Here is a 24,841-nt window from a genome sequence, read left to right as displayed (position 1 = left end):
GACCATTTTGAAGGCTCAGGAAAACTTTGCAGGTGTTTTTGAGTTAATTAGCTGATTGGCATGTCACCATATTCTAATTTGTTGAGATAGTGAATTGGTGGGTTTTTGTTAAATGTGAGCCAAAATCATCACAATTAATTGATGATTTACTTCAGTCTGTGTGCACTGAATTTATTTAATACACGAGTTTCACAATTTGAGTTGAATTACTGAAATAAATGAACTTTTCCACGACATTATAATTTATTGAAATGCACCTGTATATTGCTTGACCTCACTAATCTCGATTCTCAAACTAACTAGTCCTCCTCTTTGTCTTCTCTCATGTTTTTGGCTCCTGGTTTGCTTCTGTTTCTGTCTTCCCTCTCTCTCCCCTCTTTTCTGTTTCTCTCTCTCTCTTTCTACATGGAATGCTCACCTGGCAATTGAACTGAGAACCTTTGTTAGATGTAGAACTGTGTCATATTACTCTGCTCATGGTTTTCTCCCCTCACCCTCAATCTCTTGATACCAAATCAGCCAATCATGTGCAACTATCAGCAGCCAAAGTGTTGAGTCACAGGCCCCTTGTTTAATTGAGTCTTACATGAAAGGACGGTCAGCAGATCTGCTGAGAACACATTCATATCCAGGCATTAGACTGATGTGTGAGATTTATCTGTGCTAGTGGATGAGATTTGTCTAGTGAAAATCATATTGTGAGGCTTTGCAAACACTGCAAAAACTTAAATTATATTCACAAAGATAAAGATTCCACATTTTCACAGAATATGTAGTGAATAATTTTTTTCATTATATTTTTCACCACATTTGCAATTTTCCTTTTTTCTTTCTTGCGTTAAGCATAACTAGTTTAGGCTGGAAACAAGAAAAAAAAGCTAATTAGGCAAGAAAAAGAAATCTTATTCAAATTATGTATTTTCTCAAAATAAGTCACACAAAATATATATTTTAATGTGTTTTTACAGATTTTTTTAATGATGTTTTTACTGTGTAAAAATTATATATTTTCCATAAGGAAAAGCACATTTTATATATTACTGTAATATAAAATAATAGCTATATATATTTGATTAATATATTTAAATTATTTTCTTAATACTGATTTTGTTATAAAAATGTTTTTTGCTGTGTAAAAAGTATATTATTTATATAGGTAAAAGCACATTTGATATATTACTGCAATATAATATTATATAATTTATAATATATATATATATATATATATATATATATATATATATATATATATATATATATATATATATATATATATATGAATGGTGAACCTGGGACATTTACAGTCTGTCTCAGTTCCCATGTTTCCCATACGGAGAAAAGTAAACGTGTTTCCTCTCAAACAAAGCATTTTTTCACAGTAAATGGTGATTACAAGCACAATTTATGACTGTTTGTTACGAAACATCCAGACGCTAACAACAGAAGATATTATGGAGCAGTGTGAGGTGGCTATTGTGATCACAATGGTAGGCTAGGCCATAACAACAGAGTATGAGAAGTTAGCCAGTTATGTGCTAACTAGAAGCTACAAAGTATTGTTATTTTCTGTACATAATGAGTCTTTATTCAGTGTATGCTGATAGATCAAGATGCAGACACTTACGTTTTCCCAGCATACTTAATCTTCTGAATTATGAGTTAGAAACAAGCCCTCAGCGAGATTAGCAGGATCTAATAAATGGATTTGTGGAGTGTAAAATGTAAAGTGGAAACAGCCAAGTTTAGTGGGCTTTTGTTGTTATCTTTGTGGCACTGATATATTAGCATTTCAGTATTCATTTATGTTGTGTCTGGGCAGTAAACCCTGGCATTTCCATCTTAAAGACATGTAGGGCTCTACTGATTTGTTTGTGTAGGGTTTTAAAATCTTCCTCACTGCATCACTTCATTTAATTACTATTTTTAATGCTCCTTCAACGGACAAACAGAGTTGATGACGAGGTAAGTACTTCCTACAAGAGAACTATTCATCTTAAGTGGTATGTGGTCCCTGTTAAGAAGAAAAAAAGCTTAAACCAACCTAATGTAATCAGTTTGGTCTGCTGGTTTTAGAGGGGTTTTGGGAACTTGTCAGCTAGCCAGGCTAGCCAACCGATAAAACTAGCTGAAGAATACCTTAAACCTTAAGACCAGCAAACCATCTTAGGGTGGCTTAATTCTTTTTTTAAGCATGAGTGTTTCCATTAAATTATGTCAAAAAGGTTTTAAGCACCAAACACACATAGTTTACCAAATAACTACCAACTTCTGCTGTAAATGTGTGTTGTCTTGTATGTGTCACAGTGTACTTCAGAGTTTTGTAAAAGCATGTGGTGGTTGGCTTTCCCTAAATCTTCTTACTCTCTTTGTTGTGTAATGTCTTACTTTCCTTTGCTCTATAGGATGATATTGTTGATTTTTTTTATAGGATCTGGCTGCTCTTCCTGAGAAGGATAAGACGTTTATGGCAGAGGGGGGTTTAAACTTGAGTGGGGGTCAGAAGGCACGTGTAGCTCTAGCCAGGTATGTCACACATTTCCTCACCTACACTGGAACATCTCTCAACTCCTCAGATGTACACCAGCACCTGTAGTTTAAGCCACGCTGGAGTCCTCACTTGCCCCATGTCTAGTCTTTCCCACAGAAATTTAAGGAAGAAAGTAAATCATATACGTATGGCTTTTTAATGACTGTCAAAACACATTGTTACATCACATCAGGAAGTTTGTTCTTGGATCTCTGTTGGATTTACATGGCCATAAACGCAATATTAAATCTTACAATTCAATACAATCTTGTAGCCATAAATAAAATGAGACTTTGAGAAGCTTTTATTGTTTGTTTGTACGAAAGCTTCCCTGTGTCAGCGCTGTTGTGACATCATTTATTTTTTCCAGCAAAGTTTATATTGTTAGTATGTCTTATTATGGTGTGCAGAGTATACCACTCTAAAATATTCCTTAAAATAGTTTATTAAATAACTATTATAACTATTAAATAACTAAGTTATTTAATTTAAGTTTATTAAATAACTTTATTGAATAAACTACGTTTACCTTATTTTGTATATAAATGGTAAGATTGTCACTAGTTAAAAATAAAAAAATCTCAAAATGTTAAGTAATATAATTTTTTTTCTGCACAGGGCTATTTACAGAGATGCTGATGTTTACCTGCTTGACGCACCATTTACTCACCTGGATATTGCAACAGAAAAAGAAATATTTGACAAGTATATATATGGATTAATTTAACAAAATAATGAACTACCTCATTTATATCATGTAGCATTTTGACTTTCATTAATTCTTAGATTGTTTGTTGTCTTATTTTCTGATGCTGTACACTTGGAATCAAAATTTCTGTCTGTCCAAAAGTAATAAAAAATTAATTTTCTACTAAGTGTATAAACCCCCCCCCCCCCCCCCCCCCCTCTTCTCTCTTTGATCATGCAATCTCCCTGTTCCATTTTAAACCCACAACCCCCCCCCCCCCCCCCCCCAATCTTTTTAGATGTTGTAGAAACACCTTTTCCATCTAAAGTTAATAGAGTGCAACAGTTGGTTTTGTCTAAAAATCCTATTGAAAAAGAAAATCCCATTGATAATTTGCAATAAAAAAATTATAAACCTTTAAGGTTGTTGATCGATGGTTTATGCATTTGTTGAAGGCACCAACCCCACATTTTTCAACTTATTTTTTAAATAATCACGATTAACATTAACATAGTACATTACCTATGATTCTGCAAATAATCTCCACCGATCAGAGAATTGAAACAAGCAAATTGTACTAGAAGAACTCTTTACTGCCCATCCAATCCCATGAAACACTCCAATGACTTAATATATATATATATATATATATATATATATATATATACATATCTACATATGTGTAATATAATCTGCATATAGTATGTATATACTATATTGTTTCTGTATGCATTTTCAACCGGTCACACTTTATTTTAAGGTCCAATTCTCGCCATTAACTACGACCTTTGCCTTAATAAACTAAAAATAAATTTGCTGCTTATTAATAGTTAGTAAGGTAGTTGTTAAGTTTAGGTATTGGGTAGGATAAGGGATGTAGGATATGGTCATGCAGAATATGTGCTTTATAAGTACTAATAAACAGCCAATATGATAATAATAGGCATGTTAATAAACAACTAGTTAATAGAGAGAATGGGTCCCTATACTAAAGTGCTACCTCAACATCTTTTAATCAATAGTTTTATGTTTATCAATAATTTTTATTTAGATTGTGCCATTCACAGTGCTTCATGGGATTGTAATTCTTTCCCTCATTAAGTACCTTTTTGTCCGATTTTCAAATACTTTTTTTGCTTCAAATCAAAGTTTGTAATGTTGTGATTTACCAGTTGCTACTGTCTGTTTGGTTAATGGCTTATAATTCTTAAACTAAGGCTTCTTCTAAATACCAAAAATACTTCCAGAACCAAAAGTGGGCAGGCACTGTTATGCTCTGTACACAAATAGCAAATGAATTGTAGCTTCTTACTAATACATGGGACTAAATTGAAAAGAGATGACAATACTGAAGTTAATTTAGCTTAAATGTCAGAAATATTGCTGTATAACTTCATTTTTATGTATTTACCCAGATGTCTGTGTAAGCTGATGGCCTCTAAGACACGCATCTTGGTGACAAATAAGATTGAGCATTTAAAGCGGGCTGATAAGATCCTACTGCTCCACAACGGTGAAAGCTTTTTCTACGGCACCTTTTCAGAGCTTCAGTCAGAACGGCCTGATTTCAGCTCTTTGCTTTTGGGTTTGGAGGCCTATGACAATGTCAGTGCAGAGCGCCGCTGCTCCATCCTCACAGAGACTCTCCACCGTGTCTCGGTGGATGAGAGCGCAGGCATGCGACCTGAACGCTCAGCTTTTCGCCAGGTGGCCCCATCCATGCCCGTGTACATAGATGAAAGAAGATCTTCAGTTATCGTCAACACTCTCGGAGCAGCTCGTAAGGCGTCCTTCATTCAGATACCCGAAGAAGAGGTTCGGAGGACATTACCTAACCGTAAGTTCTCCCTGGTACCAGAGAACGAGCTAGTGGATGAGTCTTTTATGGGAAGCGACGTGTATCATAACCACGGAGTGCATATGGCTGGTCAGAGGAGGCAGTCGGTGTTAGCTTTCATGACCAATGCACAAGGCCAGGGCCGTCGTGACCACCTTCAGTCATCTTTCCGCAGACGGCTGTCCGTCGTGCCTCAGAGCGAACTGGCATCTGAGCTGGACATCTATACTCGCCGCCTGTCAGACAGCACGTATGACATCACCGGGGTCCTAGAGGAAGAGAACATTGAGGTGTGGAAAATTCTTGCACTCTCTGCAACATATTACTTTACATACTAGGCTTTAAAGTTCACCCAAAAATGAAAATCACCCAATGATTTACTCACCCTCAAGCCATCCTATATGTATATGACTTTCCTCTTTCAGACGAATACAGTTGGAGATATATTAAAAATGTCCTGGCTCTTCCAAGCTTTATAATGGTAGTGAATGGGGTCGAGATTTTGATAAAGTGCATCCATCCATCATAAAAAGTGCTCCACACGGCTCCGGAGGGTTAATAAAGGCCTTCTGAAGTGAAGCGATGCATTTGTGTAAGAAAAATTTCCATATTTAAAACTTTACAAACCATAATCTCTAGCTTCCGCTAACTGTCGTATGCATGTTCTCGAGAGAGTGGCGTTCCAGTGGCTGACGTAGGATGTAGGCATAGCGTAAACTCCAGTGAGAATATGCTAGTCTTGCGAGAACTACGTTTTGTTTACAGCAAAGGAAAACCAGTCTCCTCTTGGCTTATATCGAAATCCTCCATAATTTTTCTTTACCAATCCTCTTTTTGTACTTCTAATTCGTGGCCAGTGTTTTGTATTGCTCTCTTTGTGCTTCTGCGTTTGTCCGCGAGATTATGCTACGCATACGTCCTATGTCAAAATCCTCTTTTTGTACTTCTAATTCGTGGCCAGTGTTTTGTATTGCTCTCTTCTCTGTGCTTCTGCGTTTGTCCGCGAGATTATGCTACGCATACGTCCTATGTCATCCGCTAGAGCGCAATGACAGCTAGCGGAAGCTCGAGATTACGCATTACTTCACTTCAGAAGGCCTGTATTAACCCCCCGGAGCCGTGTGGAGCACTTTTTATGATGGATGGATGCACTTTTTCAGGCTTCAAAATATCATACCCCATTCAGGACATGTTTAATATAACTCTGATTGTATTTACCTGAAAGAAGAAAATCATGTACACCAAGGATGGTTTGAGGATAAGTAAATCATGGGGTAATTTTAATTTTTTGGGTGGACTATCCCTTTAACTTCATCTGCTTTGCTTCTCTTTGCAGGCATACTTAGTTGATGAAATAGATGAAAAAGAGGAGGTATTTGAAACAACAAAGTGGAACACATATGTCAGATATGTGTCAAATAATAAAAGCCTTCTGTATGTTCTGATCTTCATCTTCCTTATTGCTGCAATTGAGGTAATCTTAATATTTTGTGAATGTATTCATAAACTGTATACTGACATGTTCTGCATTACAAATGAATAGTTTGAGATTATTAAGATTTTTTTAAGAAATTCATTTTATTTAGCAAAGATGCATTCAATTGATCAAAAGCGTCAGTAAAGTGTTTTACATGGTTACAATAGATTTCTATTTCAAATTAAATCTGTTTATTTGAACTTTCTATTCATCAAAGAATCCTGAAAAAAAATTCAGCTTTGCCATCACAGATATAAAATAAATGTTACAATATATTACAATAAAAAACAATTCATTTAAATTGTAATAATATTTCACAATATTACTGTTTTTACTGTATTTTTTGATTAAATAAATGCAGAATTGGTGAGCATTAGAGACTTCTTTCAAAAACATAAAAAAATCTTACAGACCCCAAACTTTTGAACAGTGTACATCTAGATTTACTAACCTTAATTCTTTCTTTTGTGTTTTTAGGTTGCAGGATCTGTAGCAGGGATTTTTCTGATAACGGAGTAAGTGTTTTTTCTTACCTCATTTTCCAGTGATCTCTTCTAGGCTGAACTAAACTATTTCTTTGTCAAGCATTCTTCAGTAATAGTCTGGAATTTATTTTAATCAATCCACAAAAGACTGCATTTTCACTTTTTTGTTGTAGTGAACTTTGGAAAGAAGAGCAGCAACGAGTTGAGCCAAATATGACAAAGAACTCCAATATGTCTTCACCTGGAAAAAACTATGCCATCATTGTGACCCAGACAAGCAGCTATTACATTCTCTACATCTATGTGGCCACGTCAGAGAGCCTCCTCGCGATGGGATTTTTTCGGGGTCTTCCGTTTGTGCACACTATGATCACAATCTCCAAGAAACTGCACCAGAAGATGCTGCATGCTGTTCTCAGTGCACCCATGTCTGTGCTCAATACCATGAAGACAGGTCAGTGTTATCAAAAGCTGAAATAAGTAGTAGTAAACCTTATTTCCACAGGTCCTGTTTCTGACTTTAATACCATTTGTATCGCTATATAATTTTTGCAGGCCGAATCATGAATAGGTTCACCAAAGACATGGCCACCATAGATGACATGCTTCCTCTCCTCATGTTTGACTTTGTCCAGGTTTGAGCCTCCTTTGATAAACTTTTATTGTCACAAGCCTTGAATAAGGGTAGATGAATTTCGATTTAGTGCAGCGTTACTCACTTTTGCATCTTGAGACCTTACATTCTACAGAGTTCAGTTTCAACTCTGATGAATTCATACATCAGTACTATACAGCATACTAGATTACTGTGTCCCAAATCATAATATGTTCAAAATAGTGTGTCAGATGGACTAAGATGATTTCCTACACCCTTAAAAATAAAGGTGCTTCAAAAGCTTCTTCAAGCGATGCCATAGAAGAACCATTTTTGGTTCCACAAAGAACCATTCAGTCAAAGGTTCTTTAAAGAACCATCTCTTTCTTACCTTTTTATAATCTGAAGAACCTTCTTTCGCCACAAAGAAGCTTTTGTGAAACAGAAAGGTTCTTCAGATGTTAAAGGTTCTTTATGGAACCATTTAGACAAAAAGGTTCTTCTATGGCATCGTGAAGCACCTTTATTTTTAAGAGTGTATAGTGATTTCGCACACACACATACGTATATGCTTTTTGGGCCAATATTGCCCACACCGTCCTGTAGTATGGAAAAAGTTTAGACAAATATGAAGCTTCCTTGGCAGTGTTTAAATAAAAAAAATGTTTTTGCATTTCTTCATTTTTTTTTTATCAAAAATACAGTAAAAACTGTCATATTGTGCAATATTATTGCACTTTTTAAATAATTAATCATTTAAAAACCAATTTAATATATTATTTTATTTTATTATATGATTTAAATATATAATAAAAAGTAATTTATTCATGTGATGGTAAAGCTGAATTTTCAGCAGGCATCACTCTAGTTTTCATTGTAACATGATCCTTCAAAAATAATTCCAATATGCTGATTTGGTGCCCAAGAAATATTTGTGCCAAAATTTTTGAGGAGTAGAAAGTTCAAAATAACAGCATTTATTTGAAATGAAATTCTTTTGTAATGTTAAAAAAGTCATAAATGAAATAAAAGCAGAACAGAGTCTAAACTTTGATTTTTTTCCTAACAGTTGACTGTGGTGGTGGTTGGATGTATTCTTGTGGTGTCCATCGTACGGCCGTACATATTTCTCGCAGCAACTCCCCTGGTTATTATTTTCATTGTGATGAGGAAGTACTTTCTCCGAACGGGTCAACAGCTTAAACAGCTGGAGACAGAAGGTAAGGCCGGGCAATGTGTGCATTCTTTGCATGCAGTTGTTAGATACGTCTTTGCAGTTGGCAAAGGCATTCCTGACGCACTCGGCGTGTTGGTGTGTGGCTTGCTGCCAGGGACGAAAAGGCCAGTTAGACAAGGCACTGATGGGAGGTCAGTGCTAGGTCCAAAAACAGGGGAGGAGCAAAGGATGGATGAGTCAACCAGAAAGAGAAAAGGATATCTCAGAGGAAGTGGCATGGGCGGGAGGTCAGAGCTTTGTCTCTCGACCAATCATATATGGTCTATTACATCTCTGAATAAGGCAGACCCAGTTCTGTTGGTCTCTCTGTAACTCAGACAGGAAGAAAACTCATGTTAGCTTCAGTTGTCGACACTCTTCCTACTGTTAGCCTGTCCAGGGCCACCGAGAAAGCAACTAGGGCTTTCCGCACTTTGTAATACTGGGATAGCAAAAAAACCCAACCAGGGATTTCCTCTGCTGCTATCCTGATATCATTCACTCATCGTCCACAACTGATGGGCAACAAGCTTCATGGCGGGGATCCCAGAAAACTGCGCAATCCTATTGTTTTTCAAACAAGAGACGCTAAAGGCATTGTGTTTTCTATAGAAAGGGAAAGGAATGTTGCAAGGAAAACAGTGTTGAATGAAAAAAATGTGATGATTTAATATCACTGGTAGCTGAACTTGTGGATTAGTTCATTTTGTTTATGAGGTCACCTGAAGGCCAAAGGACAGAGGGCAGGAGTCGCAGGACTTTTATTTATTCCTTCCTCTTTCTGATCCCTTCTGCTGTTGGAAATGTGTGGCACAGATGATGGCAAAATACAAACGCTCGATATTGACAGTTAAAAGTAGTAGGTGACCATATATATATTCACACACACACAAACATAATTTCCCAGAATGCATTACTTATGTTGAATTTCTGTGGTCAGTTCAATTTCATACTCATTACTGTTTGAAAGTTAAAACATTTTTAAAATGTTTTGAAAACATTCTCTTATGCTCAGGCAGCTTGCCTTAATTTGATTAAAATTGCCGTAAAAATATTATTTTGTGAAAAATAATAAATTTTCTTTTGTAATAAATTCTAAAATGTATTCCTGTGATGCAAAGCTGAATTTTCAGCAGAAATTACTCTTGTCTTCAGCGTCACATGATCCTTCATAAATCTTTCTAAAATGCTGATTTGCCTCTCAAGAAACATTTGTATTATTATCAATTTTGAAAACAGTTGCTTAATATTTTTGTGGAAACTGATAAATTTTTTCCCCCAGAATTCTTTGATGAATAGAACGTTCAAACGTTGTTCAAACGATTCAAATATTCAAACATTTATTTGGAATAGAATTGTTTTGTAGCATTATACTGTAAATGCCTTTACTGTCACTTTTGATCTGTTTAATGTGTCCTTGCTGAATAACATATTAACAATTAACATAATCATAAATTATTAATTTATATAGAGATGGGTGGTGTCAAGCTCCAAAATTACAAAAAAAAAAATCATCCTAAAAGTGGCCCATTGACCAAAATGTAGTTTGATTTTGGCACTACATGGAGGAATGCACTGAACGACTCTTTTGAATTGTTTGTCACACAAAGCTATCGTATTTTTTCAGAGGACTTAAAATTGAATATACACTGTTGTCATCTTTTATTCTTCAGCTCGTAGCCCCATTTTCTCCCACCTCATCATCTCGCTGAAGGGTTTGTGGACCATCAGGGCCTTTGAGCGGCAGGCCTACTTCGAGAACCTGTTCCACAAGACCCTCAACACCCACACGGCCACCTGGTTCCTTTACCTGTCGACCCTGCGATGGTTCCTCTTCCGCTCCGACATCATCTTTGTGTTCTTTTTCACACTGACCGCCTGGATTGCGGTAGGAACCAACCGTAAGAGCGCATCTCCATCTGTATCTAGGCAAGAGTGAACCAAGTGAACAGTAGAGCATGTCGAGTGAGCGGATGCCACTGTTTATTTGATGGTTCTCTGTGGGTCAAAAAAGTCAATGAATGCTTGATTTAGTGGGTTTTACAGACAATTGGTTTTATTAAGAGGTAATTGCGAGCAGTGCTTGGAAAATGCCTTTGAAGTGTAGAAGTGAGGTCACTGTGAGCAACCTTGTGCTTGATGTTTATACTTGCTTATTGGTGCAAGTGAATGTGTGTACGTTATTTCACAGAGGATAAACCGGGTGAGATTGGTATCGTCATATGCCTTGCAATGCTCATTCTAGGCACCTTCCAGTGGTGTGTTGCCACCAGCATTGCGGTAGATGGAATGGTATGTGCCTTTTTAGTTTTCCTCCCTGAAAATGGCATGTTTTTCAGTTGTTCTAAACTGCAGAAATTGTCCTGTTCTGTAATGCTGTTAAAAATATTGTCTGAGTAAGTGAGCAACACTAACAGAGCTTATCAAGGTGCAGAACGTTTTGTTTGACCCTATCAGGAGAATAGTCACAATCACACTGATACGCATTTATACAGTAGTGCCGCTTTATTTTTGCCACATGGTGTAACTGTGTGCGCATTTGTATTTGCACACGCAAACACAGAGGCTAAGCATCATTTAAAGGCTAAACAAACCACATGCAGCTTGGACCTCAGTGGACCTGATTACATCATATCTCTTCTAATCCTTCTTCCTCCAGATGCGTTCTGTTGACCGGGTTTTTAAGTTCATCGACCTGCCGTCTGAGACACCCAAACCGGACAAAAGCAAATCCTCGGATCTGATTATTGAGAACGTCAATGCACAGGCCGACTCAAGCTGGCCCAACCGTGGTCAGATAGATGTGCAGAATTTAACAGTCAAATACACAGAAGGGGGTCACGCTGTCCTCAAGAACCTCTCCTTCACTGTGGAGGGCAGACAGAGGGTATGTACAAGCAACTCCCAGACTTAAAGTGCTCCTTAAAATGCAAACATTAAATAGTTTCAGAAAAATAAATGCTAACATGCAAACCTTTCATCAAATTGTGCATTTTTTTAAAAGTGTTTTTTAAAAGTGTCACAGCATGACATTACAATGGGCTATAGCTTGAATTCTGCTAGGTTTTTAAACAGTGGGGTCTAAAAGTCAAATGCTGTTAGTTAAAATGCTTAAAGGGTCGTGAACTGCCTTTGTTTTTTTGTACTATTCTCTGAGGTCCACTTATAATGTTACACAACATAATTTAGAAGTAATAGGTTATTTTCTGTCCTTGTTTTGACCCCCCTCATCGGAATGCTCTGTTTGAATAGGCGTGGCAGATCGTAGACTCGAAAGTAAATGCCCACTGCTATGATTGGCTAACAGTTGTGTATGTTTGACAGCCTACGTCCTTCCTAGATGGACCAAAAGGGTCTGGCTGCAGACTTGCGCTTGCACTCTCAGACTTACATTTTCAGACTTGCACTCTCAGACACTTGCACTTCCACTAGCGACGTCACTTGCAGTCTTTATTTTTTTATTTTGTTCTATTTATTCTTTTTGTTTGAGTCTCTCAACATTTTACAACAGTAGCCAGGTGGTGAAGACAAGAAGAAAGAAACTAACTTACAATGTCACTTTCAATCGCCACTTGCACTCTCCGATACCTGCGACGTCACTTGCAATCGACACAAATCGTGCCTGTTGCCAATGGAGACAAGACGCTTTGGTGGTGATTAAACGATTAAAACTAATTTTGTAGTCTCTTGTTAAGCGTTTTCCTCCTGTAGAAAAACATAAACACTTAACATGGCTTAATGTATTAAGATGCTATTAAAATATCAAATTCAATATACAGTTAATTAATATAATGAATATGTACATAGTATTTTCCTCCCACACTGCAAAACGTGGCATAATGTGGCATAATGGACTAAGATAAAGACCAATCTCAATGCTCTTCATTATTAAAATATAGCCTACATAACTAATATACAAGCAAGCAGGTGAGCCCAGAATAAACGCAACACGCAAAGTTTCGCGTTAAGCGTTTTTCCATGTAGAATAAACTGTCTACAGCTCTTTTATATCATTGTCTTTGTCCATTAAGCTACATTACGTGTTTTATTTATAATGATTTTCTATGTGAGGAAAATGTTTATCGTGCAATTTAATGCATTGCATTTTGGGCTCATCTGCTTGCCTGTACGGAGTTGATCCTTTTAAAATCACATATTTGCTGTTCTGTATATACTTTGAGTCAACAACAAGACATATCCGTATTATCATCCGTTATTATGCCACATTAAGCGTTTTGCTGTATGGGAGGATAAGTGAAAGTTTGCGCATTGTGTTCATCTGCTTGCCTTGTAGTACATTAAATAATAACTATATATCGAATTTGATCTTTTAATTGCACTTAATGTATCTTAATACATTAAGCCATATTAAGTGTTTATGTTTTTCTACAGGAGGAAAATGCTTAACGAGAGACTTTGTGCATTGCGTTCATATTCTGCTTTTCTGTAGCCATGGATTTGCGGGTCTTGTCTTTTTCTTGCAGGACCCTGTACGTTATAGTATAAAATGAGTTTTAATCGTTTAATCACCACCGCAGCGTCTTGTCTCCACTGGTAACACGCACGATTTGTGTCGATTGCAAGTGACGTCGCAGGTATCGGAGAGTGCAAGTGGCGATTGAAAGTGACATTGTAAGTTAGTTTCTTTTTTCTTGTCTTCACCACCTGGCTACTGTTGTAAAATGTTGAGAGATTCAAACAAAGAGTAATCAATAAATAGAACAAAATAAAAAATAAAAAAGACTGCAAGTGACGTCGCTAGCGGAAGCGCAAGTGTCTGAGAGTGCAAGTCTGAGAATGCAAGTCTGAGAATGCAAGCGCAAGTCTGCAGCCAGACCCTTTTCGGATGGATGCAGCTGTGTTTTAGGTTAAAAACGCAAAAATACTCAGTACATATCAAACAATCTGTAATAACTGACAGAGCGATAGTGATCACATAATGTAAACAGTCACTCACATCATCTTTTAGTTTGAATCTTTCTGAAAGTCCTGCATTGAATTGTGCCTTGTTTGTAAATGAATCCGTGGTAAAATTAAGTGAACAAAGGACCAAGTTACTGACGCGGTCTGGAACTTCATTAAAAATAAAGTTAATCAAATAGAGTTTATCATTTGTTTTCTGCATAGACCTGCGTTTGCCGCTCTTGTCATTTACCTACTACGTGCGTGAATCGGTGAGCAGGGCTAAACAGGCAGTGATGTAGAAGCAGGCATTGATCATTGTCTGCAGAGGCGGGTTTAGCCACATTATTATGTCATAAAGTGGCACATTTCACAAGCTGTCGTTTTTGCAGACTGACCTTTTGCTGTTTTTAGACTAACAAGAAAGTTTTGAGCTCTTAAATTTACAGAATGTTTTAATAGCACAATGACCTCTTATATGTCAAAAGATCAAGGGAATTTTGAGTTCTCAGTTCATGACCTCTTTAATTTGATTAATTTTTTTTATTACAAATTGTATTCTCAGTATCACGTTTGACCTTTTGTGTAAAAGAGTTTTGAAGTTCAGTGGGACAATTTTGCTTATTTGATTAGTGGCCTAGAAATGTAAATAAAGAATCTAGAATTGGAAATATTTCTTATTCATTTTATATTTTCCAAAATCTTAAAACTTTATTTCCAAGTTTAGATGATATTTTCTATCCCAAAGCTTTAATTTGTGGATTTTAGGTTGTACTGCCCTACAAAGGCGAAATGCAGTAACTACAACAACACTATCAATTGATTTTGATATAAATTTTCATATATCTTTTTCTAAATCTGAGCATAATTGAGCCAAGTCACAGAACTTGATTTTGGTCATAATTCAGTTTGACAAAATTACTGAATTTTGCCTTTGTAGAACAACGTACAGTAGGTGCAGCAGATAGCAGATTAGCTAAAGGAGCTAAAATTAGCTAAGTGAGTTTCACACTCATTTCTGTGAGTTCTGTGATGTATGTTATGAGAAATCTATGTGGAGAAGGGCTTCTAGTCCAAGCTTCTAACAGAATATGTTACATGTATTGCTGAAGATGTACTTCTATAGCATGTAAATCTGTTAACAGGTTTTGTTTTATTGTGAAATTTGATCATGTGATCTTTTTTCAGGTGGGGATCTTGGGCCGAACAGGTTCTGGGAAGAGTTCTCTGTTCAATGCTCTCTTGAAGATGGTTTACACAGATGGTGATATCTCCATCGACGGGGTCAACTGGAACAAAATATCGCTTCAGAAGTGGAGGAAAGCCTTTGGTGTGGTGCCTCAGGTAACAGCGGCTCTGGGAACAGCTTTCATCCTCTCTCTTCATAACATCTCATTATATATTTTTGTAAATATCTCCTTCCACACCACCACAGAAAGTCTTCATCTTTACGGGACCATTCCGCATGAACCTAGACCCTTACAGTTGCCATAGTGATGAGGAGCTGTGGCGGGTCACGGAGGAGGTGGGTGTCTCCAGAGCAAATGATCAATGACTGTGAGGTCGAGTGGTTTGATGACCCTTTTTTCTAGAGCAATTCAAAGAAACTGGAAAAGAATTGTCTCTGCTGCTGAGACTATGGCAACATTTTATTTGCCACTAAGCAGTTAAGGGTAAAGATAGCTAATTTTTTAATAGTCAAATCACAATAAAATAAAGTAAAATAATAAACATAAAAATAAATAACATTAATTATTAATAAATAAAAGTAATAACAAAAGTAATCATTAAAAAATCAAATAAAAGTATAAATAAAAACTAAAAACAGTTACAATAAACTCCAAATACAACTTAAATATTACCTTTCTTAGCTAGTTATACACTTTATATTCCTAACAATTTTATAACAGAATCACCCTCAAGGATGTGATTATATTAAGTGCAACATTTCGGTCATCCAATCTTTGTCAGTCATTTAAAAAAGTTTTTGAAATGAAGGTCGGATGACTGAAATGTTGCATTAACAATATTAGGTTTTTGCAAGCTACGGTATGTGTGGAATTATTTTTCTTAGTTATTAGTTATCTTATGCACCTACCAATTTTTTTGGGTGTGTGAGGTTTCCTATTTGTTGTTCATCAAATAAGTGACCTTTTCTAAAGCAAAACATGAGGTCATCTGGTTATCCATTATGAACAATTATATGCTTACCCTCCAAATGCGGTCATGTCGGGCACAGAAATAACACACTTCTTCTTGTTCTCTTGTTCTTAAGTTATAATTTAGGTGTCATTTTTTTTATGACAACAGTATTTATATTCTATATAATTTTTATTTTTGAGTCATCAAAAATGAGTCATTTTTATTTTTGAAATCATCAAATCAAGGCAGAATATTAGGTCTAAAATATACTGTGAATTCTAGTAGTAATATAAAAATGACCATACAATATGACTATTATGAATGATCAACATAGCAATCCTTATGAATCATCTAGTGAATTGCATGTATGTCCTGTTCATCTCTTGTAAAATGCATAGACAATTTGCTGAAAGTATTTGCTTGATTTACAGTTATGTCTGTGTTCATGTGTGAAGGTCGGTCTCAAGACAGTGATTGAGCAGTTTCCAGATAAACTGGACTTCCAGCTGGAATATGGAGGTTATGTACTGAGTAACGGCCACAAACAGCTCATATGTCTGGCTCGCTCCATCCTCAGCGGAGCCCGCATCCTCCTCCTGGATGAGCCTAGTGCTCACCTCGATCCAATGTGAGTCCCAACACCACTGGCTGTTAAGCACAAGTACAATGAATGTACATCATAGTAAATAATGGTGGCTGTGGTTTGTCTTTGGTTTCAGAACAATAAAGGTGTTAAAGAAGACATTACGACAGTCTTTCTCCACATGCACTATATTACTGTCTGAACACAAAGTAGAACCGCTGCTCGAGTGCCACTCTTTCTTGGTAAGGCTCTTGCACTACCTCTCTTCCATCAACACCAACTTAAAGGGATTAGTTCACTCAAAAATTAAAATTCTGTCATTAATTACTCACTCTCATGTTGTTCCAAACCCGTAAGACCTTCATCTTCAGAAAACATATTTTTTAAGATATTTTTGATGAAATCCGAGAGCTTTCTGACCCTATATAGACAGCAACACATGCGTTGTGGTACTCTTGTGAATGCGTGATGAAGACTGACATGAAAGAAAATAAATTGTTGAATAAAGTCGTTATCTTTGTGCATAAAATGTATTCTTGGAGCTTCATAAATGGACTATTTTAACAATGTCCTTACTACGTTTCTGGGCCTTAAATGTGGTAGATGTGTTGCTGTCTATGCAGGGTCAGAAAGGGTCGGATTTTATGAAAAATATCTTAATTTGTGTTCTGAAGATGAACGAAGGTCTTACGGGTTTGCAGTGACATGAGGGTGAGTAATTAATGACAGAATTATCATTTTTGGGAGAACTATTGCTTTAAATATCATAAATATTGTTCACATTTTTACTGTTATTTGTATTGGAGACAAAAAAATATTTAACAGCTGTAAGGATCACTAGTTGCACCAGACAAAAGCAAAAATATTGAGTGAGCATTTGTATATTTCAGTAATTTCTGTTAGATAGTAGGGACAATTTATGTGTGGTATTCAAAAAAGGCAAACATACACAACCGTTTAAAAGTTTGAGGTGAGTACGATGTACAAAATAAATACAATTAATACTTTCATTCAGCAAGGATGTATTAAATTGATCAAAATTGACAGTAAACACAGAAAATTGTTACAAAATATTTCTAATTCCATTAAATGCTGTTCTTTTGAACTTTTATATTCATCACAGAATCCTGATAACAAAGTATCATGGTTTACACAAATATACTAAGCAGCACAACTGTTTTCAGTATTGATAATAAAAAGAAATGTTTTCGAGTGTGTTAAATCAGTGTGTTAGAATGATTTCTGAATGTGACACTAAAGCAGGGGTCTTCAACTAAAATAGTTTGAGGTCTAGTAATGAACCCTCCCAAAAGCCGAGGTCCGGATATTTATATACCTAAAACATGAATTGATGGTTTTTGCCAGACCAGGGTATTTACAGGATATTTAAGCTCAAATTTAAGATTTGCACAAATAAAAATAAAATGCCTGTAAAAGCATGATTTACAGTTCAGATACAGGTTTTCACAAAAACAGAAAGTTTTATAAAATGATCAACTTCATATTTCAGCATTTAAACTATTTTTTAAAGAAAATGGACTCAAAAGTATCAATTATTATATTATTTTAAATAATTATCAATTATTATATTAAATAACAAATATATTTTACTGTCTTTATTATTTACATTTTTATAATGCATTATCTTCTTGTCGATCCACCAGTTCACATTTACAACTCTGCATGTTTGCTGCGGGATGATAAACGGGATGATTTTCACATTGGTCTGAACAAAACTAGCAGAAGGGCTTATTGAAAATGCAAATTCATTCTCTGTCAGCAGGTGACGCTTTTAAAATGGCTGAAATATAGCGGTTTCCCCGGTAACGGCAGTACACAAAGCAGCACAGCACCGGACTTTCAAACGTGCAGCGCTTGTATTTATTCAATGTAATCATAGCCTTTTGAAGTTTAATCATTACATTAAAGTCATATCGCAATTCTTGTTTTTCCGTCCCAAAATTTAAGCCCTCCTGAAATCAAAATTAAGACTTCCTTGTACCATTTAAGACTTTTTATGACCTTAAATTTGATACAACTAAATTTAAGACTTTTTAACTTAAAGGCATAATATGTAATTTTCGCCACTGGAGGGAGCGTATTCAAAATAAACAAAGAGACAATGGCGTAGTTTGATGACGCTGTGACTGAGTGTGGAATCATGGGAGTTGTCGTCTTCATCCCCACAGCCGATGCAATCCGATGGGACTCGGGCAGAAATCATGTTCATGGATGAGCTAATGATTTATTAACTAGTAGAATGAAGCAGGGTGAGACTGAAAGCTGTAGAAGCGAAACAAGGCCGCTGAACGAGCACGACACATGGCTCGAAAACAGAGGAGCTTTTATTATGCCACAGTCGACTGCTTCTGGTCATGCGTATGTGGGAAAAAAAGCAGCAGTTTTATCACACTAGATACATTTGAAAGTTCTGTTATAATGCTACTCTGTGCGGTTGTCACCGGTCTAATAAAACGCACAACATATTAAAGTGTCTTTGGTGTTTTCTACAAAAAAATCGAGGGGTTATGACGTCATTGGCAGGCGACACAATGACACTATGGACACGGTCCGTGTCACTAGTTAAAATTGCTTATTTCTCTGGATTTAAACATTCTTCGGAACATTTAGGATAATGTAAGTACACAAGTCAGCAAAATATATAACACTGTTCTAGTGGTTTTTGGATATTTTAATAAAAAAAATCTTGCATATTGTGTCTTTAACTATTTTTTGAGAATGCCATTGTCTGCACGCCACTCTCTTCACTGCACTGCTCTACTGAGCTGACCTTGATGTGCTTGAAATAAATTTGATTTGATTACAAAATGGCTTTTGGCATTTATTTATTATGTCTAAAAATATATTTTTCAAAGTTTGTCCCTGACTCCTCTGATCTCTGTTGCAGATGATGGACAAAGGTCAGGTGAAGACCTACGATTCTATTCAGAAGCTGCTGAATGAGACCAGTCACCTAAAGCAGGCCATAAGCCCAGCGGAGCGCCTCAAACTCTTCCCTCGCCGGAACTCCAGCATGCGCACCCCTCAGTCCAAACTCAGCTCTGTTACGCAGACACTGCAGGAGGAGGCAGAGGACAATATCCAAGACACTCGTCTCTGAGCGTCTCAAACTGGAATTCATACAGAAACAATCAAGCTTACAATGGTCTCCAAATGGTACATAATATTGGATGACCTATCATGAGAACATTTATTATGAAAAATATATGCATTTCTTCTTAATGTCACAAGAGGTACTCAATATCCTCTCACAATGGGACAGCAGTGAGGCCAGGAATAATTGAACACTAAAAAATTGTATAATGTAACTTGTATGATTTATCTCCGTTCTTTTTTATTTGATCAAATCAAATGTATTATTCCCTTACTTTTCTCTGAACATTTAATTTATTAAGTTAACGCGTGACCAAAGTCTGGCATCCTTTGAAAACGCAGCAAAATGGGATCATATGAATCATGTAAATGGCAAAACAATTACTCTATTTTCTCATTTCTTTGTGCATATCATGGAATTAGGAAAGGCACAAGCAAAAACAATGATTATTTTAAATTGTAAATATATATAAAACACTTTTCTGTGAAACAAATATATTTTTCAAGACCGTGCTTCTCTCGTTTTTTTTCTGTATGGTCACCAGGAATGAGCTCATTCCACTCTTATCTTGTGTTATAGTGGGAAGCTTCAGAGGAGAGGACACAAAAGCATAGCTGGTGGTGATAAACGATTCCAGCTGAATGATTCGGTTTCAAACAAACACAGTGTTCGCATTAGCTGTGTGGAGAAAGAAAAGCCAAGCGCTGAGGTGATGTCTAGGATAGTGCATTTTTAATTGTTGTGCTTGGAGGAAACAGGACAACTTCTCTGAACCTCATCCGACAACTATAATACATTTAAACATCAGAGGTCGACTATAATCTCTTCAGTATGAACAATACTGACTTTAAAATAATACTTGTTTATCCTAAATGTTCAATATAGAAGACAAACGAAAAGTTAATGCGCGCCGCTTCCGATTTCATAGTTGGGTTTCACAAAGTCAAAGTTCAAGCCAGTCACTGAGCACGCATGAGAGTAATTGAAAATACCAATTATGGCTTAATGGACAAAAACAAAATATCCTGTGATCGCAATGGCGGTACTTATTGCCACATTCAGTTCATTTGGAAACGAGTGAAAAAATATGAACCAAAATTTAATAATACAAACAATATATACACTTCTCATTTTCCCTTCAAAAGTCCTCCAATGTACAAGCGCAGTATCACACACACACACGCACGCACACGCACACACCAATCTATACAACATTTAAGTTCCCAGTTCTTATTTACACATATTTGGTAAAACCCTGATTTTCGACAGTTTTTAAAACTTTCACTTATTTAAACATAAAACATGATTGATTGTAAATACTAAAGAGCAAAAACACTACCAGCTCTTACTTTGATCCAAAACATTTGACCTAAAAGGCAAATTGTAAAACGTTCAAGCAGTCTTTCTCCTGTTAGCTCATCGTACTTTTTTTTCCTCAGAGTTCTTTACTTAAACAGTTGAATATATTAAAACTATGGTCCCAAAGTACACAATGTAATATAGTGTAACAAGTATGGACAACATGTACAAATACTAAAATGCTGCCAGTAACCAAACTTCACAACATAAAAGACTGAGGGCAAAGGGAGGGCAGTGGGAGGTGTCTATCAACGGTTACTGTAGTTTTCATTACAGCTGGGGTCCAGGAACCAGATGTCGTCTTGTGAGAAGTTGTTTCTGTTGTTATGGGATGGGGGCTGCCTTGCTCTGCTGCTCGTGGAGGCTCTGCTAGGGCTGCTGCTGTGACTCTGAAGGGAACTGCTGCTAGAGGTGTTCACCTGCTGAGCCCCTCTGCTGCTGGGGATGGGCAGATGCGATCTGGGCCTTGTCACTCGCTGAGGAGAAGTGTGACTACTGTCGATCTTTTCAAAGAAAAAACAATATACAAAAAAAAAGAAAACAAAACATTTTTAACAAAAAAGTGGAGAATGCACCTTACACATGTGCTATGCTACAAAAACTAGCAAGCGACCTACATAGGCAACATTTTAAGCCAAATCCAAGATAGTGGATGAGATGAGAGAAATGCTGATTATGAATAACCATATTTCATTCAATATTGTGGATAAATATTATAATTATATAATTATAATATATAAAGTATAATTACTAAAAAATAGATTATTTGACCTAATATTTGAGTGCACTACATATTTTTTGTTTATAATAACATCATGCTGTTAGCTTTGCAACATACTAATGTCAAACTCCATTGGTATCAATTGTGTAAAAGTGCCCGCCCACTTTTTTAGCTGCACCTCTTGCTGAGGTATTTTTTCTATTCATTTTTTCCATAGGGATTTTAAAAAGACTTCATTAAAGAGATATAAGGCATAAATCAAACGAACCATTAACAACTCTGATTTGAAACAAAAAAGTGTTTGAAAATTGGACAAAAAGACAACAAAGCTGCAAGACTGTGTACTTAACAATAAATATATATATATATATATATATATATTAGTATAGAGTAAACAGTGCTTTTGGCATAATTTGCTTGTTTCGATTCTCTGATTGTTGGAGATTTCTTTGCAGAATTATGGGTAATACACCTTTTTCACCAGAAATTCTGCTGTTAAATGTTAAAAATAAAAACAAAATTATCCAAAAAAAAAAAAAAAAAGTTAAAATAATGTGGGTTGATGGCTTCAACAAAAGCATATAGCATTTACTAACAACCTTGTAGTTCACAGTAGGTCTGTCTTTCATAGCTTATAAGTTCTTCCCTATGAAGAAAATGAACAGGATGTTTACTTCCAGAACCTGACTATGCTCTATTTGTTCACTATATGTAAAACATTCCAAATCGTTTATTGATGAGGCTCCATGACAGTTAGGATGTTGCCTTAGAAGGCAGCTATCTATGTAGGTGGCTCAGTAGGCTTTGGAACAGAGCCATGGTGTTTTATCAAAGACTTGCCTTCTGTGGTGGAGGATGGGGCATATCCACAGCGCACTCTGTTGTTACAGGGCATGTTTGGGGCTGCGTGACCTCGGCATCACTCCTCTGAGGAGTGGGCGGAATCGAGTCTGGAAGCATGATGAAGTCCTCTTTAAAAAGAGCAATCTGTACCAGGTAAAAGAGGAAATGAACACAGCTCATCAATTCCTAAAAACTGCAAGGCCATGTGCTAAACTGTGCCAGACTGTTTGTGTAGCCTGAACAGAAAGTATCTAAGAGAAGAACAAGCTGTTTTTTTTTTTAATGAACCAATACCGATCATAACAAACTATATTTTGACATTTTTTGAAGAAATGTGAGTCTTGCATGTACAGTATTTGCAAAAAATGTTTCTTGAGCAGCAATTTCACGTGAAACTGAAGACTGGAGTAATGACGTCTAAAAATTCATTCAATAAACTACATTTCAAAATATATTAAAATACTGTATTTTTGATTAAATAAATGCCACTGTTGTGAGCATACAGTAAGAGAGTTCTTAAAAACAATTTTACCAACCCCAAGCTTTTGAACAGTGGTATATGTGAGCTTTAATGTCTACTACCTTGCTTATGTCTGGCTCAGATTTGCTAGAGCACATGGTCTGGAGTTCTCTGATGAGATCCGTCTCATCATCAGAGCAGAGTGACAGACCCACAGCAACTCCTTCACTGAGTCTGCAGGAACGTACACACATAATCATTGACTAACACTGCCATCTGCTGGTAGTACAAACATATGCCCACATAAAAAAACACACCTTGCATGATTGACATTTATCATTGAGTGAGCGCTTGAATTGGCCAGAGATCCTATATAATAAGAATACAAGAACACAGATTATTCTGAGAATTTTTATCAACAGTAGCTTGTTGCTGTAGCAGAGCTGCATAAGCATACTACAAAATCAAAGCCATCAGTTACACCTCACCTTCTCTTAAAGAGCAGCTAGAGCTCCTCCCAGAGGCGGGGCTTCCTTTCTTCCTTGGACTGGTATTGGCTCGTCTCCAAGCGCCATTATCGCGTCCTTTTCTGCCACCTTTCCTGTAGGCAGAGCCAATGGTGGAAAGAGGGAAACATCCTCCCTGGAACTCTGGTAAGAACCTGTCAATCTCTAACCACACAAAGAGAAAAAGAGTCAGCAAGCGCCAGTAATAACTACACTGAAAGATTTAATGGCTGACGGCTAGTTTGAATGTTGTTGGAAAAAGTAGCCCAGCTGTTTTTTGTAAAATTAGCTAAGTTAGCGCAGTTAAATTAGTGGCAACGTGTGTTCCTCAACATTTCTGATGGTGCTCTACCTGTTCTGGGCAGCGGGCAGCCCTGCAGCACAGCCTTATTCAGCAGGATATTGAGAGCTGCTTTGACTACCGCCCTCTGACCTGGGCTCAGACCTTTGTTGTTGGGAGACCGTCTTTGGGAGGGAGAGCGTTTGGCTGTTACTCTAGATATAACAGCATCCTCGACCCGTGGAACTATCACTGCATTCCAAAGCCTCACCAACCACCTAAACACAAAGACACATGGACCAATATTAACAAATAATACTGCCTCTCATAGGAAATAATACAAATATCAATATAATTTAATAAAAAATAAAGTTGAATTCAGTTTAATACAGTTTAAAATTTCCTTCAGATTCATGTAGTGTCAAAATGATAGATTTTTCAATACAGTTTCAGTATCAGCTGCATTCTCTCTTCTCTCCAACAGTGAGTTGACACACACCACACTGTATTTTAATTAAATAGGTATATAGTCGTTTGCACTGTGTGTTTTAGAGCTTTCACTATAATCATTTACAAGTATGCAGCACATGATACTGTGTTTTTAGCATATCAGAGTTTCTGGATTCACAGTAAATGCAGCAAACTCCATCTCTGCATGTGCTGTGAGGTTAAAATGTATTTTGGATCACAACATGTGCCAGTTATGCTTTATTTTCACATTAGCATAATCTCCAGCAGTGTGGAAAGATGATTACAGCATTTCACTAGATTCGTAATGAAAAGTATTTGTAAACCCATTTCCGCCAAAATAATAGCTTGAGGATTTAACTCTAAGTAAGTGTAGCTATTAAGACATAATTATGTCATGTAGTTTTATTACTGTAAAGTAAAATAACTACTTACTATTTGTTATAAAATACAACTAAGTTATATTACAATAGTAATATATTTATGTCTAATATAAATAATAATATTATTTTAGTTAGTAGTAGTACTTTCCCCTATTGGGCCTTGAGGAATCTCAGACAACAGTTTCAGTTGATAAGAAAATATTTGGTTATGGTCAAAAATATAACTTAGATACTGTTAAAATTTTATTTTGCTT

General features: G+C 36.4%; 2 protein-coding genes across 2 annotated transcripts in view; one reads left to right on the top strand and one right to left on the bottom strand.

The window, feature by feature from the left end:
• The window catches only part of LOC107596947 (cystic fibrosis transmembrane conductance regulator-like), a 32,523-nt gene extending 12,527 nt beyond the window's left edge, over positions 1–19,996 (top strand). Inside the window, exons 12-27 of the mRNA XM_016287813.1 lie at positions 2,429–2,523; positions 3,146–3,232; positions 4,631–5,342; positions 6,389–6,526; positions 7,007–7,044; positions 7,188–7,468; positions 7,570–7,649; positions 8,679–8,829; positions 10,499–10,726; positions 11,017–11,117; positions 11,485–11,712; positions 14,916–15,071; positions 15,163–15,252; positions 16,325–16,497; positions 16,589–16,694; positions 19,361–19,996. Coding sequence (XP_016143299.1) covers positions 2,429–2,523; positions 3,146–3,232; positions 4,631–5,342; positions 6,389–6,526; positions 7,007–7,044; positions 7,188–7,468; positions 7,570–7,649; positions 8,679–8,829; positions 10,499–10,726; positions 11,017–11,117; positions 11,485–11,712; positions 14,916–15,071; positions 15,163–15,252; positions 16,325–16,497; positions 16,589–16,694; positions 19,361–19,573 — 2,877 coding nt within the window. The 3' untranslated portion in view covers positions 19,574–19,996. The remainder of the gene's footprint in view (positions 1–2,428; positions 2,524–3,145; positions 3,233–4,630; positions 5,343–6,388; positions 6,527–7,006; positions 7,045–7,187; positions 7,469–7,569; positions 7,650–8,678; positions 8,830–10,498; positions 10,727–11,016; positions 11,118–11,484; positions 11,713–14,915; positions 15,072–15,162; positions 15,253–16,324; positions 16,498–16,588; positions 16,695–19,360) is intronic.
• A 281-nt stretch (positions 19,997–20,277) lies between these two features.
• The window catches only part of LOC107596990 (cortactin-binding protein 2-like), a 47,869-nt gene continuing 43,305 nt past the window's right edge, over positions 20,278–24,841 (bottom strand). The window contains exons 12-17 of the mRNA XM_016287875.1: positions 23,809–24,014; positions 23,439–23,621; positions 23,268–23,319; positions 23,073–23,184; positions 22,488–22,634; positions 20,278–21,429 (exon numbers count right to left, since the gene is read on the bottom strand). Of these exons, the coding sequence (XP_016143361.1) occupies positions 21,175–21,429; positions 22,488–22,634; positions 23,073–23,184; positions 23,268–23,319; positions 23,439–23,621; positions 23,809–24,014 (955 nt within the window). The 3' untranslated portion in view covers positions 20,278–21,174. The remainder of the gene's footprint in view (positions 21,430–22,487; positions 22,635–23,072; positions 23,185–23,267; positions 23,320–23,438; positions 23,622–23,808; positions 24,015–24,841) is intronic.

This window comes from Sinocyclocheilus grahami, unplaced genomic scaffold (assembly GCF_001515645.1).
Source record: "Sinocyclocheilus grahami isolate Dianchi unplaced genomic scaffold, SAMN03320097.WGS_v1.1 scaffold225.1, whole genome shotgun sequence".
Classification (NCBI taxonomy): Eukaryota; Metazoa; Chordata; class Actinopteri; order Cypriniformes; family Cyprinidae; genus Sinocyclocheilus; species Sinocyclocheilus grahami.
This window is presented reverse-complemented; position numbering and strand designations above follow the sequence as displayed.